Source organism: Drosophila albomicans, chromosome 2R (assembly GCF_009650485.2).
Source record: "Drosophila albomicans strain 15112-1751.03 chromosome 2R, ASM965048v2, whole genome shotgun sequence".
Classification (NCBI taxonomy): domain Eukaryota; kingdom Metazoa; phylum Arthropoda; class Insecta; order Diptera; family Drosophilidae; genus Drosophila; species Drosophila albomicans.
The window spans coordinates 15873995-15900157 of NC_047631.2; the positions used below are offsets into that span (position 1 = coordinate 15873995).

A 26163-nucleotide genomic window follows, 5' to 3' on the forward strand; every position below is an offset into this window, starting at 1 on the left:
TTTAGAGTTTCTTTGTAAAATACAAGTGTGATCAACATATTAAATGTACAATCAGCACATAAAAACTTTTACGTGATAACATTTTTATGTATTTTGAGTGTTTAATAAATAAAAAATTCAAAAGACAAGCAAAATTTGAAACGAGTGGATAAGTCTGTTTGCAAATGCAGCCCTGATGCAGCTGTTTGCTCGTCGTCGCCGTTGCATGTGTATGTGTGTGTATTTTTTTAGAGTTGTTTCTAAGATGGCGACGAAAAAAACGCGTCTTATGTGAATGCAAATGCTGCAATCATAACAACTTTAATTTTATGCCAATAAATGTGCGCTAATTTGACACAAAGCTATTGAAAAACAGTGCTGAACAAGTGCAGAATATTTTACATGTGAAATTTGGTGCGAAAGTTTTGTGAAAATGGCCACAAATATGTATCGAGTCGGAGGTGAGAAAATTTTTTTTCCATACTCGCTTTTCTATCATCTTTCGTTATCGGCGCCGTCTCACTGTTTCGCCTGCCTGCTCGTTTTGTGTGCGTATGCGTGTGTATGTGTGCGCGTGTGTGTTCATGTTTGTGAATGTGTGTGTGTATGAGACTCCAAAAGTAATGAAATAATGAAAGTGCATTAAAATTATCAAAACTACACACAAAATATTAATGTAAATCGTTCGATACGTTTAATGCTTGTTATCATCGAATGAGATGATATAGGAATATGTATTTTAATGCGCCCTTTAGTTTTGCCGACACTCGAAAGTTTTAACAACGTAGACGATTTTTTAACAGCGCCACAGCGCGAGAAGCGGCAATGGAACATCAAGTCGACCGGTTCGAGGAGTGAAAAGAGAGTGAAGAGTGTGTAGTGAATTTCGGAGGGGGGTTATGTGTATGCCAACCAAATTGTCGCAGCTGCAGCAAGTGTTTTTGTACAATGCTCTCTATATGTTTCTCCGATAAGCATTAAGCACTGATGATGTGCTTTATATGCGTGTATGTGTGTAGGGTTGGGGATAGTGATGAAATGGAATTGCATTGGCAAAGTTCGCCACCGATCAACGTGTGTGTGTATGTGTATGAGTGCTGCGTGTGTTTTTATATGTGTGTGAGTTTGTGTAATTGAAAGTAGATTTCGTTACTTTTTTGAGTGTTTTTTTTTTTATTTATTTTTTGACCCATCGTGTTTTCTTATGCTAATGACTTTGCACTTTTGGCGCAGAATCTTTATACAAGCACTCATCTTATTGCAGTCGGCAATTTGAATTAACCAACCAAGCGATGACGTTATTTTGTTGTCTTCACCTGCATCATGCTTCTTCTTGTTCTCCTGTTAAATGTAAATGAACTGAAAATGCGAATACCTAATAAAAACAATCAAAATAAATAATAAAAAATTACGTATGCTTAAATTACAACGTTTTTTACGATGATATTTACTTTCTGATTGTGAACGCGTTGTCTTCAGAATTTTTTGGACTTCATCAGCGCTTTTGTTAGTCATTTTTAATAGCCACACACATAAAGTCACACATACACACTCATACAAATACAAACAAATGTCGTCGCAGGCGACACTTTCTTTTTCATCTCTTTTTGTTGTTTTACAAAAACACATCAACCAAAAATGCAAAAGATACATTTTCCTGCCTTTTATTTTATGCCTGCCTTGAGTTGTCGCTTGATCGCTGCTCTTTTTTCTTTTTTTTTCCTTTTCTTTTGTGTCGTTGTTTTCTTTCCTCCTCTCTTCTATCGGCTTTCGTTGTTGCCGTGGTCAAAACCCAAGCAACGGTTTCTGCGACAGGTTCCGCATCGTCGCAGTCGGCGCGCTCTGCTCGCGTTCAGCAGCCCCCTTCCCCTTGTTTTCCCCCTCCTCTTGATGCTACTGCCTCGCCTCGATGGATGGATGGATGCCCACATTTGTATTTAATTGACCAACGCGCATACTTTTCATTGTACTGTGGCCGTAATTAAGCGGCGTGTCCACCACAAGCAGCGTAGCAAAGAAATGCTGTGATTTTACACAAATCATAAAAGCATAAACGGTGACTACTCCATAAATATTGAAAATAGTCAAGTGTCTAATAAGATTGTCGAATCCTGTTGCCCTATTGGAACTAGCTAATTAGCGTTTTTTGCACTCTTAAAAGTTATCGAATATCTTAATCTTCAATCTGCGATTATTCTATCTTAGAAATTCGTGAGTTCGCGTAGTCACAGGTAACCTCAATTTTACTCATCTCTAATAGTCTGATGCCTGCATACATGTGTATAAGCGTGTATGTTGTGTGCGAATGTTCGTACGCGTTCGTGTGCTTGTGCTTATGCTGGTGTTGGTGTGCGTTGCTTCGAATGGATGCGTTTGCTTCCATTTCGCTTTGATAATGAATGATTTGTAGCATGGTGTGATGTGAAGGGCGAGGTGAGGGGGCCTGCAATTATTCATCCATTGCAGTAGCAGCACTTCATATTTCAACCGTAATTGTTACTCAATAATGCAACACTCGTTTTATTTTGTTGACTACTTCCAGACTACGTGTACGTGGAGACAGCGCCGAATAGTCCCTTCCTGATACGTCGCATCGAGGAGTTGAATAAAAACCAAACAGGCAATGTGGAAGCAAAGGTCATGTGTTTCTACCGGCGTCGTGATCTGCCCAACCCGCTCGTACAGCTGGCGGATAAGCACCAACGTAAGTAAATTTACTGAAAAAAAATAGAAGAAAAAAACTAGAACACAACAAATTCCTCCCAATTTCAAAACGTATGTGTAAGTTTTGTATATTTATAAGTATTTATTTTGTTATCCGAGAGCTAAGTGAGGTTATGTTATGAATAGTACTTGTCGCGACCGTCGAATAAGAGTCGTAAGCCAAAGCCAAAAGCGCCCCCTACAGATCCTGAGCACATTTTCACCACAAAAACCAAAGCTCAGTCGTCGAAGGCGCACGGTGGGAGGTGAAGTACACCACACCCCAAACCCCACCACACCGAAACCAAAACCGAAGCTGCTTCTGCCCCCACCACCCTTAGCATATGCCTGTGTGCAATGTGTCAAAGCATGGCCCACCCAACAAACACACACACACCCACTTAGCAGCAGTAGCAAAAACAACAGCAACAACAATAATAAAAGCCGACATCAAGAGCAACAAGAACCGCAATGACAACAACTGTAAAGCATACAGCCAAAGCAAAGAGTAAACGGAATCCGAGCATCCGTAGCTACAAAAACAACAAGAAAAACAACACGAAGCACATAAGCATAATATGTGTTGAGCTGCACTGTACTTCGATGTTGCTGTTGTAGTTGTTGCTGTTGTTACCGTTTTTGGTTGCTGCTGCTGCCCGACAGGCGGCGCCAGCCTCAATGTGGGAATACTAGGCAGCACTAGGTAGATAGGTAAGTAGGTAGACTGAATGTCTACCTCTGTGCGCTGAGCTCCAACTCCTACTGCTGCTATACTCACATTTGTGTGAAAATTTTCATGAGGCAGCCCTGTTGTTGGTTGTGCTGCAGGAACAGCATCGGAAGGAGCCGCGCTTTGCATTCTCCATTCATGTATACATACACACAGAGAGACAAGGGGGAGTCCGCCCAACAACTAGCAGTCATCAGCTCAGCATGGACAGACCAGACCATTTCGCTGTATCTTCATCCCAAAAAGCATACACACACAACCCCCCAATCGGTGGGGTTGGTTGGTTTTGGTTGGCTTGTGCCACTCGAATTCGATACGTGACCCAACGAAAATGCGTTTTTCCAACGCGTCCTCCCCTTCCACCTCCCCTGGCCCTCTTTTCCCGGGGCACATATAGCGTCGACAATACCCATTAACGATGGAGCCCTTCATCACATGCCTCACCCCAGCTACCCCCAAGCTACATCTTTTTTTAAGCTTGACAGCTTGCTCCTTTACTTTTTTTGAGAGCTGCAAATTCTTTCGGCGTGCGCTGCCTGTTTGCAGCCTAGCTGCTAATCATTCATTTAAAAATTAGCACACACCAAACTACACCACAAATAATATTATATTCAAGCGTGTCAAGAAGCGAGAAAAAAAAACGACAAAAAGAAACAAACAAAAAACTCAAAGCTGTACACTGGCCACGACAACACGAAAAAAAGCTGAAATACGCGTGGCTAAGCAAGGGAATGGGAAACGGGAGCAAAGACAGACAGTGGCAGCCAACAAAACGCACACGCCTCCATCTCTATCTGCCAACCCCTGCAAGCCGACCGCGCACTTACCAGACTTTATGTTTCCTATCTATGGCCACCAAACAGTTGCCCACCCCCAACCCCAAACCCCCATGACTCCCCCTTGACTAGCTTATGCTGTGATGCCGCCTCGGCTGCTGTTGCTTCTTCTTGCTCTTTAGCTATAGTATATAGTATAGTACACCTACGCTCTTGTAAATTCAGCAATGCACCCACAACCTTGTGTAGAAGAAGAAGATAGGGTGGGGTGGGTAGCGTTAGGTCTCTGCGACGAACTCCTTAAGAAGACAGCCACCACCACTCACCCCACCCCAGATATACATAGACTAAACCACCCGTTACCATCCCTTCATGATGGCTTGTGTGGGCTGGCGCGCGGGTATTAAAAATAAATTCAAAAAGTTTTGTATTTATTTTGTTGGGCTTTCGTTTGGTGGGCAAACGCGACATCTTTTAGTGAAATTACTTTTTGTACTTAACCTCACTTGAAACTCCGCGCTGCCAACTTGTTTGCAGTTTTGTAGTCAAAAGTACTATAAATGAAGCTTTGCCCTTTCGCTTGCTTGTTAACACATTCTCTCACTCATATTAACATTGTAAATATTATTAAATATATATATATATATATGCATATGTATGTTTGTAAAATCAACATTTCCCAACAAAAAATCATCTCTCACTACAACACTCACTGAAATACCTACCTTTGATGATGATGCAGTGGCAACCGCTGAGGATTCACCGCTGGCAACTAAACTGAAGAAAACCTGGCTTCGAACACCCGTGGGAGAGGAGCAGGCGGCGCAAGCTGTGCTCGATCCTTCAATAGGTACAAATTCTCTCTCTGGCAAAGCAGTTATTACTAAAATCAATATATCATTCATTTTTATGTTGAACGTAGCTAAACAATTTCTTTTGAGAATGCACTTTCGTTGCAACATTTGCCTTTAATAAATCTCCTCATTTTTGTCATATTTTATATATAGTAGTGACTATTTATGTATAGTAGTGACTTCTTATTTATTTATTGCTATTATATAATAGATCAAGCTTGGTACTGACCTGGGCAATGTTCATGAACTAAGCATACAAAAATGTCACTTATTACTTATTATTACTTAAAGTATTCTATTTAGAACTGAATATTAAAATGTATGCGAATTGCTTTGTTTTATGTATCGAATTCGTTTGTAGTTAATTTTGTCGAGTTCATGAACTAATTTGATGATGTTAGTACCAACCTGTAATGTAGTCTAGTTACCAACGTCAAATTTGGTCATGCAATGGTTGATTGTTTCTAAACTTAGCCCTTATAATTTTAGTGCTCGTATGTAGCATGTCTAGAGCAATTGAAATGCACTTATTCATAAATACATGAATTGATTTGTTTTCAGCTGCACTCGAAGAGGAACGCTCCAGCCCAACGCAAGCATCAGCCGGCGCCACTACAGGCAATTCCAGCACCAATAACACTAACAATAATAGCGTAGCAAGCGGCGGTGCTGCTGGTGGCGATGGGGAAAAGAGCGAAGCGCTAACCAGCAAACAGCGATACCAGATCAAGCATCGAGAATTATTTTTATCGCGACAAGTTGAGACGATACCCGCCACACAGATCCGAGGAAAGTGCTCCGTCACGCTACTCAACGAGACGGAGTCATTACAAAGTTATCTCAATAAAGACGTGAGTTGTGTAGTGTCATAGCAATTGAGATTTAATTTTCCCGTGTATTATATGTGTTTAATTCACTATAATTTTTATTTTTATTTTTTGAATTGCAGGATACATTCTTTTATTGTTTGGTCTTCGATCCGAATCAAAAAACATTGCTCGCTGACAAGGGTGAGATACGTGTCGGCAGTCGCTATCAGTGTGATATACCCGCCAAGCTAAAAGACACCGCCACAGATGAACGCAAGCTTGAGGAGCTCGAATCATTGGTGTGGACGCCAGAGCACAGTTTGACCGATCGTAAGATCGATCAGTTTCTCGTTGTCTCACGTTCCATCGGCACCTTTGCCCGCGCCCTTGACTGCAGCAGTTCGGTGAAGCAACCTTCGTTGCACATGTCTGCAGCAGCCGCCAGTCGAGACATAACCCTGGTAAGCAAGCGACATCATCTATTAGCATTATAATCATCTTGCTAATTATATGACGTTTCTTTGATTTCAGTTTCACGCTATGGACATTCTGCACAAGCACGAATATTCTATTGAGGAGGCCATGTCTTCACTAGTTCCTTCCACTGGGCCAGTACTCTGTCGCGATGAAATCGAAGATTGGAGCGCATCAGAAGCAAATCTCTTTGAGGAAGCGCTCGATAAATATGGCAAGGACTTCAATGACATACGACAAGATTTCGTAAGTAAACTCTTCCCTTATTCAATACATGAATTTTTAATGATAAAGCCTTACTTGTTTTCGCTTAACAGCTGCCATGGAAAACGCTAAAACAGATCATTGAATACTACTATATGTGGAAGACCACCGATCGATATGTGCAGCAGAAACGCGTCAAGGCTGTCGAGGCGGAACTCAAGCTCAAACAGGTTTACATACCCCAATATAATAATAATGGTAAAGGCAATGGTGCCAACGTGAAGGCGGGAAGTGGCGGTGGCCAAGGTGGTATCTATAATGGCACTACCAATGGTGGCGCAGACTTGTCCAACAATGGCAAACCGTGTGAATCATGCGGGACAACAAAATCATCACAGGTACTGCGACTCATTGATTTTGATAAACCATATTTATTTACGTAATTTTTTTCTTTTAATTTCACAGTGGAACTCCTTTAGCAATGGCCACTTGGCGTGTCGTCTTTGCCAAACATGTTGGGACTATTGGCGAAAGTATGGCAGTATGAAATCGGCACACAAAGGCGATGCCAACGATGGGGAGGCTAAGAAAAAAACAGCTATCACTGCAACACCAGCAGCAGCGTTAGCATCGACAGGCGCCACAACCGTGGTAGATCTTAACGATGATGAAAAAGTCAGTGATCTAAGTAATCGTCAATTGCACAGGTACTACAATTAATAAATTAAACAAAAAGTTATGATATTAATAATTTTGTATTATGCAGATGTTCTATTGTGAACTGTGGCAAGGAGTTTAAGCTAAAGACGCACCTGGCACGTCATTATGCGCAAGCGCACGGCATTGCCATTAGCTCCGGCTCGCCACGACCAATAATGAAGACGCGCACTGCCTTCTACTTGCACACAAATCCAATGACGCGTGTAGCTCGCATTGTTTGTCGAAGCATTGTTAAACCGAAGAAGGCGGCGCGACAAAGTGCATATGCAATCAATGCGCTGTTGGTCAAGCAGGAATGTAAGCATTAACTCTTCATATTTAATTTAACCATTATTTCATTGAGCTACTTTTGCAGTTACGAATCGTATTAGTGGCAAATCGCAAGCGGAAATCAAAAAGATGCTTTTGCTCAAGCCCAAGGATCGTGGCAGCGTCACAAAAATTGCAAATCGTTTGGGTGCACCTGGCAGTGGTCCTCACGAATGGTTGGTGCTAACACCCAAGGATAAAATGCCGCAGCCCGTTGTTGTTTCATTCCCAAAGCCGCCCAAAGCTCCAGACGGCAGCTTAGTCTACGAACGAGTACCCAACAAAACACCAGATGTTGTCGCAGTGCCTGTTGCGCCTGACAACAAAGAACTATCCATAATTCCAGCGCAAGCAACGTCTACGATACGCAAGCGTGCCCACGAGGAACAACAACTTAATGGTACCGAAGGTATGTGTAGTTTCGTTTTTCATCTAGAGCCGTTAACTAATTTTGCTGTGTCTATATTATAGTAACCATTGTGCCCAGCGGACCACCTGCCAAACGGCCAAACAAGGATCCAATGCCCTCGCACTGCCCCAGTCCGGAACAATTTGCTGCAATGATGGCGGCATCAGGACAGCCGCTCTCGAGACATCACGTAAGTTTTGTTTACTATAATTGTTAAATTTTCAAGATGCTGACTGGTTTTTTCATTTGATACAGCTTAACGGAAAACAAAAGATCGCGCAAATGGCACGCGGTGGCAACGGACGCAAGCAGGTCATTAGTTGGATGGATGCACCGGACGATGTTTACTTTAGAGCCACAGATGTACACAAGTAAGTTACACTTAGATTACTGAGTTTGTAAATTTACACATTAACGCTTGTGTTTGTTGCAGAAAAACACGAAAAATACTCTCAGCTGTGGACCTGCGTCGTGCAGCGCGCAAACCATGGCGCTCACTGCCCATCAAGTCAATGGCCCCAGAGCCGAGCAGCAAACCTATTGAATCACAAATCGTTATACTGGACTGACCGTCGACGGCCGAAACATCAGCGAAAATAAGCGCAGCAGCAGCGGCAAAGTTGCTGTCATATTCAGCCAACAGATTCGAACAGCATCAGCAGCATCCGCCATTTCCATATACAATGGATGCATTGCTAAACTAGTGACCCAGATTCTGTCTTTTAGTGGCTTGCCATGTACATACAAACATAAATGAACCCCGCATGCATACGTACACACATACAGATCCACAAAACATACTTACATACATACATACATCTAGTGTAGGCAAGAGTTACTGCATCACTATATGACGTTGGTACCCCATTTTCACTAAAACAGTAATCCAACCACTGACAACAAGAAAAAACACTTTACTAGCGCTTAAATAGATGTCTTAAAAAAAAACAAATAGTAAGATAATAAGTGTTAAGATCTAAAGCAATAGTAACACACACCGCAAAACAAATCAAATATTTATTCATATTTTACATAATTTTACAATTTTTAAAATCTCAGTATACCGTACACAAAAAAATAACTACACTGCGACATTGGACATGTATGAAACTCAAGGAATAAATTCATTGATTCTATATTAGATTACGTGTAGGCATTTTTAATAATATCGTTCCCTGCATTGTCCAATTTTTATTTTTTACGTATATATGTAAAATATTTTAAAGTCCTTTTTAAATTTGTAATTTCTGCAGTTCGCCTTCAGGTACCAAAAAAAATTTAATTTTGTTAATCTAATGTTTGTTGCATGCTAGCTAAAACCAGATACGTAAATTTGAAAATCAAAGGCCTCCATAATTTTGAAATATTTTTCACTCAAAATTTGATGATGCAAATAACAGAAGAAAGATATTTTAAAATTGATTTAATGCTTTAAGTATCAAAACAAATGGAAATCTAACCTTGTTATTAATGTGACGTGCAAGATTATTTAAAAAATTAATTATACGCTGTAACTAAAACAACAAAACGGGAAAAACAACCACAAATTGTACAGTAAATGGGATAAAGTTTATAACTTCGAATACAATTTATTTTCATAATTTATATACAAATTTCAAATTAATACTTTAAAAGCGATACACAATAAACATATGACAGACAGAGACACATACACAAGTATAGCATATTATTTAAGCCTATAAATGCATTAATAAGGAAATAAACCACATAATATACATTTATTAATGTATTGAGCATAAAATAACATAATAATATAACATTTACGATTTGGCAAATGACAAGTAAAACCCAAGAGTAGATCAGCATTGAGAACCCAAATGAAAACAAAAGTAAAATACAACAAAAAATCAGCAACAAAAACATTTATAAATAATGATTATAAAGAAATTCTAATTGTAAGCCAATCTATGTATTTTTAACTTTACAATTTAAGTAATTTTGTAAAATAAAAAATTCTTTAAATTAAAAAAATTAAGCGAGAAACACAAAAAAGGGAAAGAAACCAGCAAATGATGTCAGAAAAACGACCACAACACACAATATGTTTGTTTAGAAATACAAAATCAAGAGAGTATGCATGCTGCATATAGTAAAAAGTAAACCGAAAGTCAAGCAACAGAAGCAAATCAAACAGAGCTATATACATTATTATATATACATACCTATATATAAATATATATATATATACAGTATAACAGTATCAAATCTGCGCATTGCACGATACAATACGCATATACATTTTTACAATGCAGGAAGCAAGAACGCTGGTAGTTTGGCGGGGAGGGAGGGATAAGAAACCGAAAAGTTTTCCAAATAAAGTTTTAAAACTAAAAATTTTCCTACAAAAATATATTCATATATTCAACAATTTATTAACACATAATGACAATCACTTTACAAATCTTTCTTCAAATAAACGTAGTTCTATTCCGCGAAACTGGCAATGCAAAGGGATGCATTTGTGCCGCCAAATCCAAAGGAATTCTTTAGAGCAATTCGTCGAGATTGGTCCTCTGGCCAATTGCAGGTTTTTGTCACCACATTGGCATCCACGTCCAAATTCTCAACATTAATCGATGGTGGCAATTTATTCTCCGCACAAGCATGTACCACAAATAGAGCTTCTAGATTACCCGACGAACCCAGTAGATGACCATGAGCACCCTTTGTGGAGGAGACGAAAACGTTGGTCTTGTGTTCTCCAAAGACACGACTAATTGCATGAGCTTCAATCCTATCTCCAGTCGGTGTTGATGTGGCATGTGCATTAACATAGCGAATATCCTCTGGTTTTACACAAGCATCGGCAATAGCGCGACGCATGGCCAGCGTGGCACCAGCTCCATCCTCGCTGGGCGAGGTGATGTGATGAGCATCGCCAGAAAGTCCATAGCCCAGCAGCTCGGCCAATATGGGAGCTCCACGAGCACGTGCGTGCTCCAGCTCTTCCAGCACCAACACAGCGGACCCCTCACCCATCACAAAGCCATCGCGTGCCTTATCAAATGGTCGCGAGGCCACGGCGGGGTTATCATTGAACGCCGTGCTCAGTGCGCGTAACCTACAAAAGCCAGCAATCGATAGGGGGTCTATGCACGCCTCTCCACTGCCAGCAAGCATCAGGTCCGCGTCGCCGTTGCGTATGAAACGCATAGCATCACCAATGGCATGGGCACCGGTTGCGCAAGCCGTTGACACGGAATGATTGGGTCCTCGCAGGCCATGTCGCATGCTAATATGACCACACGCCATGTTCGGAAGCAGTCTTGGTACAAAATATGGACTGACACGATTATATCCACGCTGTAGCTGCTGGAATGCCCCGTACACTTCGGACAAATCAAACATGCCCATGCCGACGCACACTCCGAAACGTTCCCGCTGCTCTTCACTCAACTCCTTGGGTTGCAGCCGTGATGCGGCCAGTGCTTCGTCCGCTGCAATGACGGCGAATTGTGTGGCAGGACTCATGAGTTTAAGATCACTTTTCGTCAGATGTTTGTCGATCTCTAAGCGTTCTCTTGGTATTTGTGCGGCAACTTGGCATGGCAATCCCTTGAATTCAACTCCTAGCCGGGAAATTGCCGATTCCCCTGCCAGTAGGCGTTGCCACGATTCGGCTGCATTATTGGCCAGTGGAGTGACGGCTCCGGTACCAGTGATGACCACTCGCCGGCGAGTGGCTTGTGTGGATGCTCTGCGAATTTGTGTTAATAAGCGCATGTTGTAACGACAAACGTAACAGAAAATTTATGCAGACAATAACAGAAATCAGCTGATGGCCAATCTGGCGTTGCCAGACATTTATAACTTGCCACATGCTAGTGATGAGTGCGTGTCGTGTTTTTATCTGCTATACTATCTCAAAGATAAGAGAGCTTAATATTTGTACAAACAAGAAGATACTTATTCAAAAACAGAGGAAGTAAGTAATGGAGCGTGGGAAAATAAATGTAACCTTTGAATTACTTACTTTACTTTTAAGTATACAATTAATATTCTTACAAAAATTATTTTTCTTTTGCCGATTGCGGTTTAACTTTCATCATTTAGTGAATAATTGTCTTTGCATTATTGTATTTATGTTATCATCTTGTTGACCATTAGTCGTATATGCCCAATCAGAGTTTTTGAATGCGAGCTCAAAGAAAGATGATAAAAACCACTTTCTCTTTGCTTGCTTTAAGAGCGATATACATATTTGCATAATATAATTCTCCTGGTATCTCCTGGCACGAAGTATGTATAGTTGTATCTTATGTTTTATCAATTTATAAGTTCGTATACGGGTTTTTGTTTTTATTTAGCTCTACAAGAGTCAATGAAGAGAGCGGCAAACAATTGATCATACGAGTATGTACACATGTATTTGTATTTGTTTTGCTACTGAATTAAATGCTCGCTCAAAACCGGGCGATAACAAACACTTAAAAGCAAATTCTCATTCCTATGCGACGCAGTATCTCGCTGTGCTTTGAACAATAACAACGTGCTAAAAAGAATCGATAATGTCGGACAAAAGTAAGACTTAATTATTTTACATATACATAGATGTGATCAAAGGTAAATACCAAAAATAGTAAACTCTGCTGATAAATGAATATATGTATTTGCAGCCTGTTGCCATGGTCCCGGTTACGCAACTCCACTTGATGCTATGAAAAATGGACCCCGAGAGACTCTACTCTATACGTTGACGATTCAACCTAATTTGGAAGAAGAGCACGGCGATTATCTGTCTACCATTGATGTGGACCCTTCTAGCCCCACATATTGTCAGGTAAGTAAACATATTTATCACTCAAAAACGTTCTGTAAATTAAATGGTGCATCTATTTTAGATAGTTCATCGCACCTTTACCAATCGTAAGGGAAACGAGTTACACCACTCCGGTTGGAATGCTTGCTCCAGCTGTTATGTTGTGGATAAGAACGCCAAATCGGTGCCAAAGAGAAATCGCCTAGTGTTGCCGGCAATCAATTCAGATTTCATTTACGTACTTGACGTGGCAACAGATCCACGAAAGCCCGAGATCGTGAAGGAGATAAATGGCGACGTCTTGAAGAGTCACAATGTGACTGCTCCGCACACAACTCATTGCTTGGCCAATGGAAACATCATGATATCTGTACTGGGTGATGCCGAAGGATATGCCAAGGGCGATTTCATTCTCTTTGACTCTGAATTTAACTGTGTTGGAACATGGACCAAGGGGGAGAAGGTGGCGCCATGTGGTTATGATTTCTGGTACCAGCCCTATTATGATGTTATGGTCTCAACCGAATGGGGAGCTCCCAACAAGTTTCGACGGTATGTATTCAATCTCTTTGAATTATACATATTTTAATCTCGGAATTTATACAGTGGTTGGAAACCGGAAGATGCGAAGGATTTATCCCAATATGGATGCAGACTTAACTTCTATAAATGGTCAACTCAAACACTATATCAGACCATTGATTTGGGTCACGATGGCTTCACACCATTGGAGGTTCGTTTCCTGCACAATCCTAAACGTCCCGATGGATATGTTGGATGTGCCTTGAATGCCAAGGTGTTTTACTTTAAAAAGAGATCTGACTCGGATGATTTTGATGTGAAAAAAGTTATTGATATACCACAAAAGCTTGTTGATACTGGAAGTGGCACAGCAACGGAAATGGGTGGCATGATTTCGGATATTATTATTTCTCTGGATGATAGGTTCCTTTATGTGAACTGTTGGCGTCATGGTGACGTTCGGCAATACGATATAACCGATCCAGAGAATCCTAAACTCACTGGCCAATTGTTTTTGGGAGGTGCCATTTGCAGTGATCTACCCAACGTTGTCGTCAAAGAAGATAAAGAATTGACTGTAGGTTGAGTTAAGAATCAAGTTATATAATATTATATAATGTTCCATGTTATATATATTTATATGTATATATACTTACAGGAAAGACCAGCTCCTCGCTATATCAAGGGTCGTCGTTTGGAAGGTGGCCCGCAAATGATGCAGCTCTCCCTGGATGGCAAGCGTTTGTATGTGTCATCTTCACTTTATTCACCCTGGGATAAGCAGGTCAGCATCCTTTTTAGAAGACTTATTTCATTCCACTAAGTTACTTGTTGTTTTGATTATAGTTTTATCCCGATATGGTGTCGAAGGGTGGACATGTGGTTCTCATTGATGTCGATGTGGATAACGGCGGAATGACATTGAATGAGGATTTCTTCGTGGACTTTGGCAAGGAGCCATATGGACCTAGTCTGCCACATGAAATGCGATATCCAGGTGGAGATTGTACCTCTGACATTTGGCTGGTCAATGAATCTTAATTGGCGCTGTATTTCAAACGATTGCAACATAAAAATAAAAGTGTTTTATTTCCCTTTATAAATACCATTTCACACAACAACATTTCAATTTAAAATAAGAATGGCCTTTTTGGAAGTTTGCTGAATATGTCCATTATTTCTTCAGTGGAAAGCGACAACATATTGGATATACGTAAATCGCTAAACGAAAAAATTATCATTACTTTAATCATACATAATTATCTTTGTCATTGCCTTACTTGAATTCACATGTGTTCTCGATGAAAGACATTGCTAACTTGCTGACCTTTGCTCTTTGGAACATATTGATGTGTGTCAAATATGCCAGATTTGGTGGTATTAATAATTTGGCCCACGGAATGCATTGGAGACCAGATCGAAGTTGACTTTTAGATGCATCCATGGCACAAAACTCTTTCCACAGTACTTGGGTGGCAACAACCACAGCGAACGACATAAGGGTTAAGGGTATTTGCCTGACAAACCAGAAGGCACCGCCACTTAAAAATGCTGCAAGTAAATTTGTGTGTTTTACATCCATGTGGTCTATTAGCAAACATTGTAGCACCTAAACGAAAACATTTTTAAATTATATTTTTATAGATTGCAATTTGTGTTGATGAGCTCACCTTATAGATGCCCATATAACAAAGCAAAAAACGTGTAGATTTCAAATTGATCTTTCCCATTTTTCTGTTTACCACAGCACTGAATAAATCCATACCCAAACCAAAGCCCAGATAGGCGCGTAATTCCAGAAGACCATCCTTTATACGCTGCTCGATGGATCGCTCATGGTAATCTTGCGGTAATTGTTTTGGCTTGATGAACCAGAAATCCGAGTATCCATGTGCTTGTTGTCCACGCAGCACGATGATCGAGCACAACATGAACACCAAAGTGCGAGCTAGATGGGAATGTACGACTCCCAAGTTCAGTTGCCTCAAAATAGTCTCCAGTGACTGTAATCATAGTTATAATAGGTAAGATACCCTTTTAACTTTTAAGTAATGTCCACTTACTGCATGCACAATTCCGGTGCAATAAAATTGCACCACTTTGGGTGACGCCAACCAGATGAGTTGCGTTCCCAAGAAATTGGATATAAATGGTGTAAACGCCCAAACAAACCGTCCATTCAGCTGTCTAAAGATGCAAACTAAATAGTATGTTGTTGCATTAATCATGGCGCCTACACTCGAAGTTTCAAGATAGTTTCTCACTGCGAACCATACGCGTTTCCTATTCAATTTGTTGTATTGCATAAGCAACGGAATCTGCCGAAGATTTTTAATAATAAAAAGATACAAAGGTTATTTTAAATTACTTGCCAATAATAAAGGAAAATAATATTTGCAACTGCACACATGATTGCGATAAATATTCCAGATGTAAGCCTCCGTACAGGTTTGATGGGGCAGGGAGTGGATAACGCCTGCACAATGCTTACGACATAAGGGCATCTCAAAAAGCTTGCTATTCGCAACCATTTTAGTTTTCAGTTTTTCAAACTGCTGATTCAAGTTCCGCAATCAACACTGAACTGAGAGCCGATCCCAGACTAAAACCGATCTGAACATCTGCTTGGACACTGTCAGGTTCAAGTTGTAGGTTAAAACGCCAATTATAAAGCAGTTTTCGAATACACATATATTTTTTATGACGAGTATCTATTAATGAAGGTTTAAGTAAGTATTTAAGCAAAACTAGCTCGTTTTCTTTTCTTTTATTACTGACAAATAAATAGTATAAAAGTTATTGCTAAGGAAAAATAAATTTCTTGCTATTAAATAAACAATATATCTAGTTATTTATATTTTTTTAAGTTATTAAATTTTTATTTTGCTTAAAAATATTGTTAAATTATTAATATTTTTGGAGCGTTGGGATTTTTTAATAGGAAAACACCTTAACATAATAAACTAATAAATTAATTAATTTTAAAGAATTCAAAAGATCACAAGAATTCTCTGCACAAAATGGATAGATTTTCTGCAAGCGGTTTCTAATGATGCCGCCTGATGCCTGATTTTCCTAGGATAGGAAAACGTATGTATGGATAATATTGGCAAGCGCAAATGGAATGATCACATCGGTAATGCCAAGGCGGTTTCTTTTGTCGGTCTTGTACTTGCCCCCAATAGTTCGACCAGTCTCAAGCAGAGCATAACTGAGAATAGTGAGCTTGGGAAAGCACAGGTAGCTGATGCCTCCAACAAATGCAGCCAGTACTCGCAGCTGTGTTTCGTTAATAGCTCGTTGTCCTCGCAGATAGCAAAGTATGCTCTTCAAATTGTACATTAAAGCAAGTAATTAAGTAAATTTTATCAAGATTAATTGACCACTTTTTATGCAACCGAGCAACGCCTTAAAACTGTCCAATGCAAAGCCAATGAGCAATGAGTACATACAATCCCAAATTGGAGGCATCAGTTTGTGGCACAGCCCCTGGAGTTAGAAACTAGAAGCCATTGTGCCACCAACATCTTCCCTTTATTCACCTTGGGATAAGCAGGTGAGCACACCTCTTAGAAGGTTCATTTAAGTTTTGTGTTTTTATAGTTTTATCCCGATATGGTATTCACTGCGGTATGACATTGAATAAGGACTTTGGACTTGGCGGACTTTGGACCTAGTCTGTCATGCGATATCCAGGTAGAGATTGTACCTCTAACTTTCGACTGTCCAATGAATCTTAATTTGCGTTGCATTTCAAACAATTCCAACATAAAGTTAAAAGTGTTTTATTTCCCCTTTAAATTACCAGTTCACACAACTCACATTAAATTTAAAATAAGAATGGCCTCTCTGGAAGTTTGCTGAATATGTCCATTAATTCTTCAGTGGAAAGCGACAGCAGATTGTACATACGTAAAGCGCTAAACGAAAAAATTATCATTACTTTAATCATACATAATTATCTTTATTATTGACTTACTTGAATTCACATGTGTTCTCAATAAAAGACATTGCCAACTTGCTGACCTTTGCTCTTTGGAAGAAATTGACATGTGTCAAATATGCCAGATTTGGTGGTATTAATAATTTGGCCCACGGAATGCATTGAAGACCAGATCGAAGTTGACTTTTAGATGCATCCGTGGCACAAAACTCTTTCCACAGTACTTGGGTGGCAACAACCACAGCGAACGACATAAGGGTTAAGGGTATTTGCCTGACAAACCAGAAGGCACCACCACTTAAAAATGCTGCAAGCAAATTTGTGTGTTTTACATCCATGTGGTCTATTAGCAAACATTGTAGCACCTAAACGAAAACATTTTTAAATTATTTTATTATAGATTGCAATTTGTGTTGATGAGCTCACCTTATAGATGCCCATATAACTAAGCAAAAAACGTGTAGATTTCAAATTGATCTTTCCCATTTTTCTGTTTACCACAGCACTGAATAAATCCATACCCAAACCAAAGCCCAGATAGGCGCGTAATTCCAGTAGACCATCTTTTATACGCTGCTCGATGGATCGATTATGGTAATCTTGCGGTAATTGTTTTGGGTTGATGAACCAGAAATCCGAGTATCTATGGGCTTGTTGTCCACGCAGCACGATGATCGAGCACAACATGAACACCAAAGTGCGAGTTAGATGGGAATGTACGACTCCAAAGTTCAGTTGCCTCAAGATAGACTCCAGTGACTGTAATCATGGTTATAATAGGTAAGATACCCTTTTAACTTTTAAGTAATGTCCACTTACTGCATGCACAATTCCGGTGCAATAAAATTGCACCACTTTGGGTGACGCCAACCAGATGAGTTGCGTTCCCAAAAAACAGGATATAAATGGTGTAAACGCCCAAACAAACCGTCCATTCAGCTGTCTAAAGATGCACATGAAATAGTAGGTTGTTGCATTAATCATGGCGCCTACACACGAAGTTTCAAGATAGTTTCTCACTGCGAACCACACGCGTTTCCTATTCAATTTGTTGCATTGCATAAGCAACGGAATCTGCCGAAGATTTTAATTTAAAGTACAAAGGCGATTTTAAGTAACTCACCAACAATAAAGGAAAATAATATTTGCCACTGGCCACATGATTGCGATAAATATTCCAGATATAAGCCTCCGTGCAGGTCTGATTTGGTAGGGAGTGGACAACGCTTGCACAATTCATACGACATAAGGGCAACTCAAAAATCTTGCTGTGCGCAACCATTTTCGTTTTCAGTTTTTCAAACTGCTGATTCAAGTTCCGCAATCAACACTGAACTGAGAGCCGATCCCAGACTAAAACCGATCTGAACATCTGCTTGGACACTGTCAGGTTCAAGTTGTGGGTTAAAACGCCAATTATAAAGCAGTTTTCGAATACACATATATATATTTATAGGGAGTATCTATTAGTGAAGGTTTAAGTATTTAAGCATAACTAGCTCGTTTTCTTTTCTTTTATTACTGACAAATAAATAGTATAAAAGTTATTGCTAAAGAAAAACAAACTTCTTGCTATTAAATAAACAATATATCCACTCGTAGTTATTGATATTTTTTTAAGTTATAATTTTTTTTTTGCTTAAAAATATTGTTAAATTATTAAGATTTTTGGAGCTTTGAGATTTTTTTTAATAGGAAAACAACTTAACATAATAAATATTAATAAGTTTTAAAGAATTCAAAAGAATACAAGAATTCTCTACACATAATGGATAGATTTTCTGCAAGCGGTTTCTAATGTTGCTGTCACTGCAAAGAAAAAATATAACATAAATTATAGATCTGAAATGTTTAATTAGGAAACTTACTAGTTGGCTGTTGTGCTATCTATAATGATGCCGCCTGATGCCTGATTTTTATACCCGCTACCCATAGGGTAGAAGGGTATTATAACTTTGTGCCGGCAGGAAATGTATGTAACAGGTAGAAGGAGGCATCTCCGACCCTATAAAGTATATATATTCTTGATCAGCGTCAACAGCCGAGACGATATAGCCATGTCCGTCTGTCCGTATGAACACCTAGATCTCAGAGACTATACGAGATAGAGCTATAATTTTTTTTCGACAGCATTTGTTATGTTTGCATTCAGATCAAGTTTGTTTCAAATTTTTGCCACGCCCACTTCCGCCCCAGCAAATCAAAAAAATCGAATAACAAGCGTAATTTTAAAGCTAGAGTTACTAATTTTGGTATATACAGTAATAACTATAGTAGTTATGATCCCTGAATTTGGTTGCGATCAGACAAAAATTGTGGAAGCTATTGAAGAAATACTTTTGTATGGGCAAAAACGCCTACTTACTAGGGGTCTTAGTTGCTTTGGTTGACAATGTGGTATATCGTGCCGTCTATGGTATATTTTGAATGCGGTACTATATCGATATACCACATATACCATTTGGTATATTTTTAGTATTTTGCAGTATGTTTGGTATATTTTGAGAATAATACCGCAAAATATATTGCTTTTATTCAAAATGGGTAGCGGGTATCTCACAGTTGAGTACACTCGACTGTAGCTTTCTTACTTGTTTTTAGGATAAAAAAGTATGTATGGATAATATATTATTATTATGTGGCCATTACAACCCTTTTATCGGGTCTCAGCCTGAAGCGCGATGTGCCTCCACGCGGCTCTGTCCTGAGCGCGCCTTCGCCAGTTGGTAACACCAAGTGTGGACAGGGTTTCCATCACCTGGTCCTGCCAACGCGTTCGGGGTCGTCCTCTCCTTCGTGTCCCAACAATCATCGCATCAAACACCTTACGAGCCGGAGCATCTTCATCCATACGGGCAACGTGGCCCAGCCAGCGAAGTCTTTGAGATTTCACTCGACTGGCCACGTCAACATCGCCGTATAGCTCATACAGCTCGTGGTTGTATCGGATGCGATAAACATCGTCCACGCAGATTGGACCAAAGATTTTGCGAAGAATTTTCCTCTCGAACACTCCAAGAGCAGCTGCATCTGACTGCGTCACAGTCCAGCACTCCGCACCATATAAGAGTACTGGAAGAATGAGCGTCTTGTAGAGTGTGGTTTTTGTGCGTCGAGAGAGAGCTCTACTATTAAACTGCCTACTGAGCCCAAAGTAACACCTGTTGGCAAGTGTTATTCTCCGCTTAATCTCCAGACTGACATCATTTGTGCTTGTTATAGCAGTGCCTAGGTAAATAAACTCCTTGACGGACCCAAAGCTATAGTTTTCTGCAGTCAGCTGAGAATCAAGACGCCGCGATTCTCTGCTAGAGCACACCATAAACTTTGTTTTCTCCATATTAACTGCTAGTCCTACTTTTGCTGATTCCTTTTCAATAGCCCCGAAGGCTCCTGTGACATCACGCTTGGTGCGGCCAATGATATCAATATCATCAGCGTAACCAAGGAGCTGGACACATCTGTTGGTTAATATCGTGCCGTCCGATGTACACCGGCCTTTCTTATAATACTCTCCATTAAAATATTGAAGAGTATACAAGACAGCGAGTCACCTTGTCTGAGGCCACACTTGGTAGTAAAGGTTTCGGATTGGCCACATCCTACCTTGACAGAGCTGATGGTGTTGCTCAATGTCATTCTGCAAAGTCTAGTCAGCTTTGCTGGTATACCAAGCTCAGACATGGCGGCATATAGGCGATCTCGCCGGGGGCTATCAAATGCAGCTTTGTAGTCGACGAAGAGATGGTACGTGTCGATCTGGTTTTCTTAGGACTTCTCCAGGATTTGCGCAAGGTGAAAATCTGGTCAACAGTGGACTTGCCAGGCCTGAACCCACACTGATAAGGTCCAATCAGTGCTTCAGCATGGGGTTTCAGTCTTTCACACAATACGCTCGTTAGGACCTTGTACGCAACTGGAAGAAGACTAATTCCGCGGTAGTTGGTGCGCACCGTGGCATCACCCTTCTTCAGGATGGGACAGATCATGCTGAGATTCCAATCTTCGGGCATGCTCTCCGTGAGCCATATCTTACTGATTAGTTGGTGCATGCTCCCTACCAACATATCACCAGCTGCCTTAAACAGTTCTGCCGGCAGGCCGTCAGCACCTGCAGACTTGTTGTTCTTAAGCCGTTGGATTGCATCCTTGACTTCGATATGACTTGGGATTGGCACTTCAATATCAGTGCCATAGATTGGGGTTCGTGGATCATAATCTTCAGAGTCTGTGCTTGAGCCAGATAACAGACTCGAAAAGTGATCCCTCCATAACCTCAGCACGACCTCAGCTTCTGTGACAAGGTTTCCATCATCGTCCCTGCACGCCACTGCACCAGACTTAAATCCTTGGGTCAGACGCTTGACCCTCTGGTAGAAGTTACGTGCTTCATTTCTGCATCTGCTGCTCTCTATGCTCTCACACTCTCGCCTTTCCTGCTCTTTCTTCTTGCGTCTGAAAAGGCGTTTTCGTATCTTCTTCTCAACCTGTAGACGTCCACAATAGCTCGTGTCGCCCCAGCTTGCAGTGTTCTTCTGTAGGCGGCGTCCTTTGCAGCTGTTGCGTCACGACACTCCTGATCGTACCATGGATTCCTTGTTAGAGGACGCTGGAATCCAAGCACCTCTTCTGCCGAAGCTCGCAGGGAGTGGGATATGAGCGCCCACATATCGCTTATGTCTTGAGGTATTGAAGGTGCTCGGCTTAATAGCCCCGAGACGTGAGTGGAGAATGCATTCTTCGCCTGTTGTGATTGCAGCTTTCCGATGTCCAGCCTTCTTAACGCACTTTGACGTGCAATCTTCGCCACACATAGCCGTGTGCGAATCTTAGCTGCAACAAGATAATGGTCGGAGTCGATGTTGGGACCCCGACAGGATCGTACGTCGAGTATGTTAGATGCGTGCCTTGCATCGATCACAACATGATCGATCTGATTTCTGGTCAGTCAATCGGGAGAGAGCCAAGATGCCTTATGGATGTCCAAATGACGGAATCCGGTACTACGAACTACCATATTATGCGCAGCTGCAAAGCCTATTAATCTGAGACCATTGCTCGAGGTGGTCTCATGTAGACTAAATCGCCCGACGGTGGCACCAAAGATGTCTTCTCGTCCTACCTTGGCATTAAAATCCCCGAGGAGAATTTTAATGTCATGGGAAGGACAGCGGCCATAAGCTCGGTCGAGCTCCGGATAGAAAGCGTCCTTGGTGGCATCGTCCTTTTCCTCCGTTGGGGCATGTGCGCATATCAGGCTGATGTTAAAGAATTTGGCAGTAATTCGGATCGTTGCAATTCTCTCGTTTATTGGCCGAAAGTGAGAGACTCGGCGCCGCAGCCTGGCACCTACAACGAAACCACAACCAAATTCATGCCGTTCTGGATGGCAGCTGTAGTAAATGTCACAGTTCTTCCTCTTTATGCAGCCTTGTCCTATCCATCGCATCTCCTGGATAGCAGTGATGTCAGCCCTACATTTGTTGAGGGTATCTGCTAGTTGTTGAGCAGCACCAGGTCTGTACAAAGTTCGTACGTTCCAGGTGCATACTCTCAAATCATTGTCCTTTTTACGTTTGCTATGGTCGTCAACGTTAGATCGGTTCCTTTCCGAGGCTTCTCTTGCTTCCTTCACTGAAATTGTGTTTTGCATGGGTGGATTTCAAGTCCTACGCCAAAACCTAGTTTGTAGAGTTAGGACTCTCGTCGCGCGCTTTAGTTTGCCACTCAACGGCTGTCGAGCGACAATCCAGGGAGAACCACGTGGAGGTAGTGCGTCGGCTTGAAGAAAGCAGTGACAGGAATCATGCTGGCATTCACCAAGTTGAATGCAATCAGACACTTTGACCTGTATGCTTCCCCCCATTCTCCATGGATAATATAGGCCAACGCGAATAGAAAGATCACTTCGGTAATGCCAAGGCGGTTTCTTTTGTCGGTCTTGTACTTGCCCCCAATAGTTCGACCAGTCTCAAGCAGAGCATAACTGAGAATAGTGAGCTTGGGAAAGCACAGCTGATGCCTCCAACAAATGCAGCCAGTACTCGCAGCTGTGTTTCGTTAATAGCTCGTTGTCCTCGCAGATAGCAAAGTATGCTCTTCAAATTGTACATTAAAGCAAGTAATTAAGTAAAGATTATCATGATTAACTGACCACTTTTTATGCAACCGAGTAACGCCTTAAAACTGTCCAATGCAAAGCCAATGAGCAAATAAATGCACATGCCCATCAGTATATACAATCCCAAATTGGAGGCATCAGTTTGTGGCACAGCCCCTGGAGTTAGAAACTAGAAGCCATTGTGCCACCCACATCTTCCCTTTATTCACCTTGGGATAAGCAGGTGAGCACACCTTTTAAAATGTTCATTTAATTTCACTAAGTTTCGTGTTTCTATAGTTTTATCCCGATATGGTATTGACGGCATGACATTGAATAAGGAATTTGGACTTGGTAGACTTTGGCAAATAGCCATTTAGACCTAGTCTGACTTTTGGTTGTACAATGAATCTTAATTTGCGTTGAATTTCAAACAATTCAAACATAAAGTGTTTTATTTCCCCTTTGAATTGTCAGTTCACACAACCTTCTTTAAATTTAAAATAAGAATGGCCTCTCTGGAAGTTTGCTGCACATGTCCATTAATGCTTCAGTGGAAAGCGACAGCAGATTGTATATACGTAAAGAGCTAAAAGAAAAGATTGTCATTACTTTAATCATACATAATTATCTTTGTTATTGACTTACTTGAATTCACATGTGTTCTCGATAAAAGACATTGCCAACTTGCTGACCTTTGCTCTTTGGAAGAAATTGATGTGTGTCAAATATGCCAGATTTGGTGGTATTAATAATTTGGCCCACGGAATGCATTGGAGACCAGATCGTAGTTGACTTTTAGATGCATCCGTGGCACAAAACTCTTTCCACAGTACTTGGGTGGCAACAACCACAGCAAACGACATAAGGGTTAAGGGTATTTGCCTGACAAACCAGAAGGCACCGCCACTTAAAAATGCTGCAAGTAAATTTGTGTGTTTTACATCCATGTGGTCTATTAGCAAACATTGTAACACCTAATCGAAAAAATTGTTAAATATTTTGTTATTGCTTACAATTTTTGTTGATGAGCTCACCTTATAGATGCCCATATAACTGACCAAAAAACGTGTAGATTTCATATTAAACTTTCCCATTTTTCTGTTTACCACAGCATTGAATAAATCCATACCCAAACCAAAGCCCAGATAGGCGCGTAATTCCAGTAGACCATCCTTTATACGCTGCTCGATGGATCGCTCACGGTAATCTTGCGGTAATTGTTTTGGCTTGATGAACCAGAAATCCGAGTATCCATGTGCTTGTTGTCCACGCAGCACGATGATCGAGCACAACATGAACACCAAAGTGCGAGTTAGATGGGAATGTACCACTCCAAAGTTCAGTTGCCTCAAAATAGTCTCCAGTGACTGTAATCATGGTAATATGGTAATAGGTAAGATACCCTTTTAACTTTTAAATAATTTTCACTTACTGAATGCACAATGCCGGTGCAATAAAATTGCACCACTTTTGGTGGCGCCAACCAGATGAGTTGCGCTCCCAAGAAAGTGGATATAAATGGTGTAAACGCCCAAACAAACCGTCCATTCAGCTTTCTAAAGATGCAAACTAAATAGTAGTTTGTGGCATTTATCATGGCGCCTACACTCGAAGTTTCAAGATAGTTTCTCACTGCGGACCACACGCGTTTCCTATTCAATTTGTTGCATTGCATAAGCAACGGAAGCTGCCAAAGATTTTGAATTAAAGTACAAAGGCGATTTTAAGTAACTCACCAACAATAAAGGAAAATAATATTTGCCACTGGCCACATGATTGCGATAAATATTCCAGATGTAAGCCTCCGTACAGGTCTGATAGGGTAGGGCGTGGATAACGCTTGCACAATTCATACGACATAAGGGCAACTCAAAAATCTTGCTGTGCGCAACCATTTTTGTTTTCAGTTTTTCAAATTGTTGATTCAAGTTCCGCAATCAACATTGAATTGCGAGCCTAACCCAGACTAAAATCGATACGAACGGCTTCTTGGACACTGTCAGGTTCAAGTTGTAGGTTAAAACGCCAATTATTAAGCAGTTTTCAAATAAACACACATATAAATTCTTCATGGCGGGTATCTACTACTGAAGGTTTAAGTATTTTAGCATAACTAGCTCGTTTTCTTTTATTGTTTACAAATGAATAGTATAAGTTATTGCTATAGAAAGCAAGAAAAAGCTACAGTCGAGTGAGATACACGCTACCTATTTTGAACAAAAGCAATATATAATATTTTGCGGTATTATTCTCAAAATATACCAAAAACGCTACAAAAATACTAAAAATATGCCAAATTATATATTTGGTATATCGATATAGTGCCGCATTGAAAATATACCATAGACGGCACAATATTTCAGATTGTCAGCCAAAGCAACTAAGACCCCTAGTAAGTAGGTGTTTTTGCCCATCCAAAAGTATTTCTTTAATAACTTCCACAATTTTTATCTGATCGTCACTAAATTTTCAGGAATCATAACTACTATAGTTATTATTGTATTATAACGCTTGTTATTCGATTTTTTTTAATTGCGGGGGCGGAAGTGGACGTCGCAAAAATTTTAAACAAACTTGATCTGCGTGCAAACATAACAAATGCTGTTATAGCTCTAAATCTTATAGTCTGTGAGATCTAGGTGTTCATACGGACAGACACACAGACGGACAGACGAACATGGCTAGATCGTCTCGGCTGTTGACGCTGATCATGAATTTATATACTTTTGCGGTCGGCGATGCCTCCATCTACCTGCTACATACATTTCCTGCCGGCACAAAGTTATAATACCCTCCTACCCTATGGGTAGCGGGTATACAAATGTTCTTGCTAATAATAATCAATAGT

The 26163-nt window shown here is 40.6% G+C and overlaps 4 protein-coding genes across 14 annotated transcripts; 2 read left to right on the forward strand and 2 right to left on the reverse strand.

The window, feature by feature from the left end:
* The first annotated feature begins 198 nt into the window (after positions 1-198).
* On the forward strand, positions 199-8715 carry LOC117576540 (metastasis-associated protein MTA3). 2 transcript variants are annotated; one of them, XM_034261376.2, is made up of 13 exons: positions 199-440; positions 2522-2683; positions 4931-5038; positions 5604-5893; positions 5992-6312; positions 6383-6571; positions 6643-6927; positions 6995-7236; positions 7296-7546; positions 7605-7967; positions 8030-8157; positions 8223-8338; positions 8401-8715. In XM_034261376.2, the coding sequence occupies exons 1-13, from the start codon at positions 413-415 to the stop codon at positions 8534-8536; spliced, it is 2619 nt and encodes an 872-aa protein (XP_034117267.2). In that variant the 5' UTR covers positions 199-412; the 3' UTR covers positions 8537-8715. The 2 variants fall into 2 exon arrangements, with proteins under 2 accessions (XP_034117267.2, XP_034117268.2); XM_034261377.2 differs by lacking the exon at positions 4931-5038 and having other exon boundaries at positions 205-440.
* Positions 8716-10341: 1626 nt separating this feature from the next.
* Positions 10342-11769, reverse strand: LOC117576542 (3-oxoacyl-[acyl-carrier-protein] synthase, mitochondrial). The gene has a single exon (XM_034261380.2). It carries the CDS (start codon positions 11709-11711, stop codon positions 10413-10415), a length of 1299 nt encoding a protein of 432 aa, XP_034117271.1. The 5' UTR covers positions 11712-11769; the 3' UTR covers positions 10342-10412.
* A 639-nt stretch (positions 11770-12408) lies between these two features.
* On the forward strand, positions 12409-14367 carry LOC117575733 (methanethiol oxidase). Of its 2 annotated transcripts, none has more exons than XM_034260078.2 (6): positions 12409-12509; positions 12605-12768; positions 12830-13299; positions 13354-13846; positions 13928-14053; positions 14116-14367. In XM_034260078.2, the coding sequence occupies exons 1-6, from the start codon at positions 12497-12499 to the stop codon at positions 14308-14310; spliced, it is 1461 nt and encodes a 486-aa protein (XP_034115969.2). In that variant the 5' UTR covers positions 12409-12496; the 3' UTR covers positions 14311-14367. The 2 variants fall into 2 exon arrangements, with proteins under 2 accessions (XP_034115969.2, XP_051862641.1); XM_052006681.1 differs by having other exon boundaries at positions 12451-12551.
* LOC117576179 (uncharacterized) lies at positions 14340-25448 on the reverse strand. Of its 9 annotated transcripts, none has more exons than XM_052006683.1 (5): positions 25052-25436; positions 18032-18286; positions 14940-15272; positions 14550-14878; positions 14340-14490 (listed from the first exon to the last, which is right to left on the reverse strand). In XM_052006683.1, the coding sequence occupies exons 1-5, from the start codon at positions 25208-25210 to the stop codon at positions 14400-14402; spliced, it is 1167 nt and encodes a 388-aa protein (XP_051862643.1). In that variant the 5' UTR covers positions 25211-25436; the 3' UTR covers positions 14340-14399. The 9 variants fall into 9 exon arrangements, with proteins under 9 accessions (XP_051862643.1, XP_051862645.1, XP_051862647.1 ...); XM_052006685.1 differs by lacking the exons at positions 14550-14878; positions 14940-15272; positions 18032-18286 and adding exons at positions 23961-24289; positions 24350-24682; positions 24748-25002 and having other exon boundaries at positions 25052-25427; XM_052006687.1 differs by having other exon boundaries at positions 18032-18251; positions 25052-25183.
* Positions 25449-26163: the final 715 nt, after the last annotated feature.

Bases quoted from the DNA above. Each gene is read 5' to 3' on its own strand.
- LOC117576540 (XM_034261376.2), top strand. From the start codon at position 413: ATGGCCACAAATATGTATCGAGTCGGAG. The intron at 2,684-4,930 runs GTAAGTAAATTT...ATGATGATGCAG, and splicing joins GCTGGCGGATAAGCACCAAC to TGGCAACCGCTGAGGATTCA. The intron at 7,968-8,029 runs GTATGTGTAGTT...TCTATATTATAG, and splicing joins ACAACTTAATGGTACCGAAG to TAACCATTGTGCCCAGCGGA.
- LOC117576542 (XM_034261380.2), bottom strand. From the start codon at position 11,711: ATGCGCTTATTAACACAAATTCGCAGAGCATCCACACAAGCCACTCGC.
- LOC117575733 (XM_034260078.2), top strand. The intron at 12,769-12,829 runs GTAAGTAAACAT...CATCTATTTTAG, and splicing joins CTAGCCCCACATATTGTCAG to ATAGTTCATCGCACCTTTAC. The intron at 13,847-13,927 runs GTAGGTTGAGTT...ATATACTTACAG, and splicing joins AAGAAGATAAAGAATTGACT to GAAAGACCAGCTCCTCGCTA.
- LOC117576179 (XM_052006683.1), bottom strand. From the start codon at position 25,210: ATGGTTGCGCACAGCAAGATTTTTGAGTTGCCCTTATGTCGTATGAAT. The intron at 15,273-18,031 runs GTAAGTGGACAT...CTATGATTACAG, and splicing joins GCACCGGAATTGTGCATGCA to TCACTGGAGACTATTTTGAG. The intron at 14,491-14,549 runs GTAAGGCAATGA...TTTTTCGTTTAG, and splicing joins GAGAACACATGTGAATTCAA to CGATTTACGTATATCCAATA.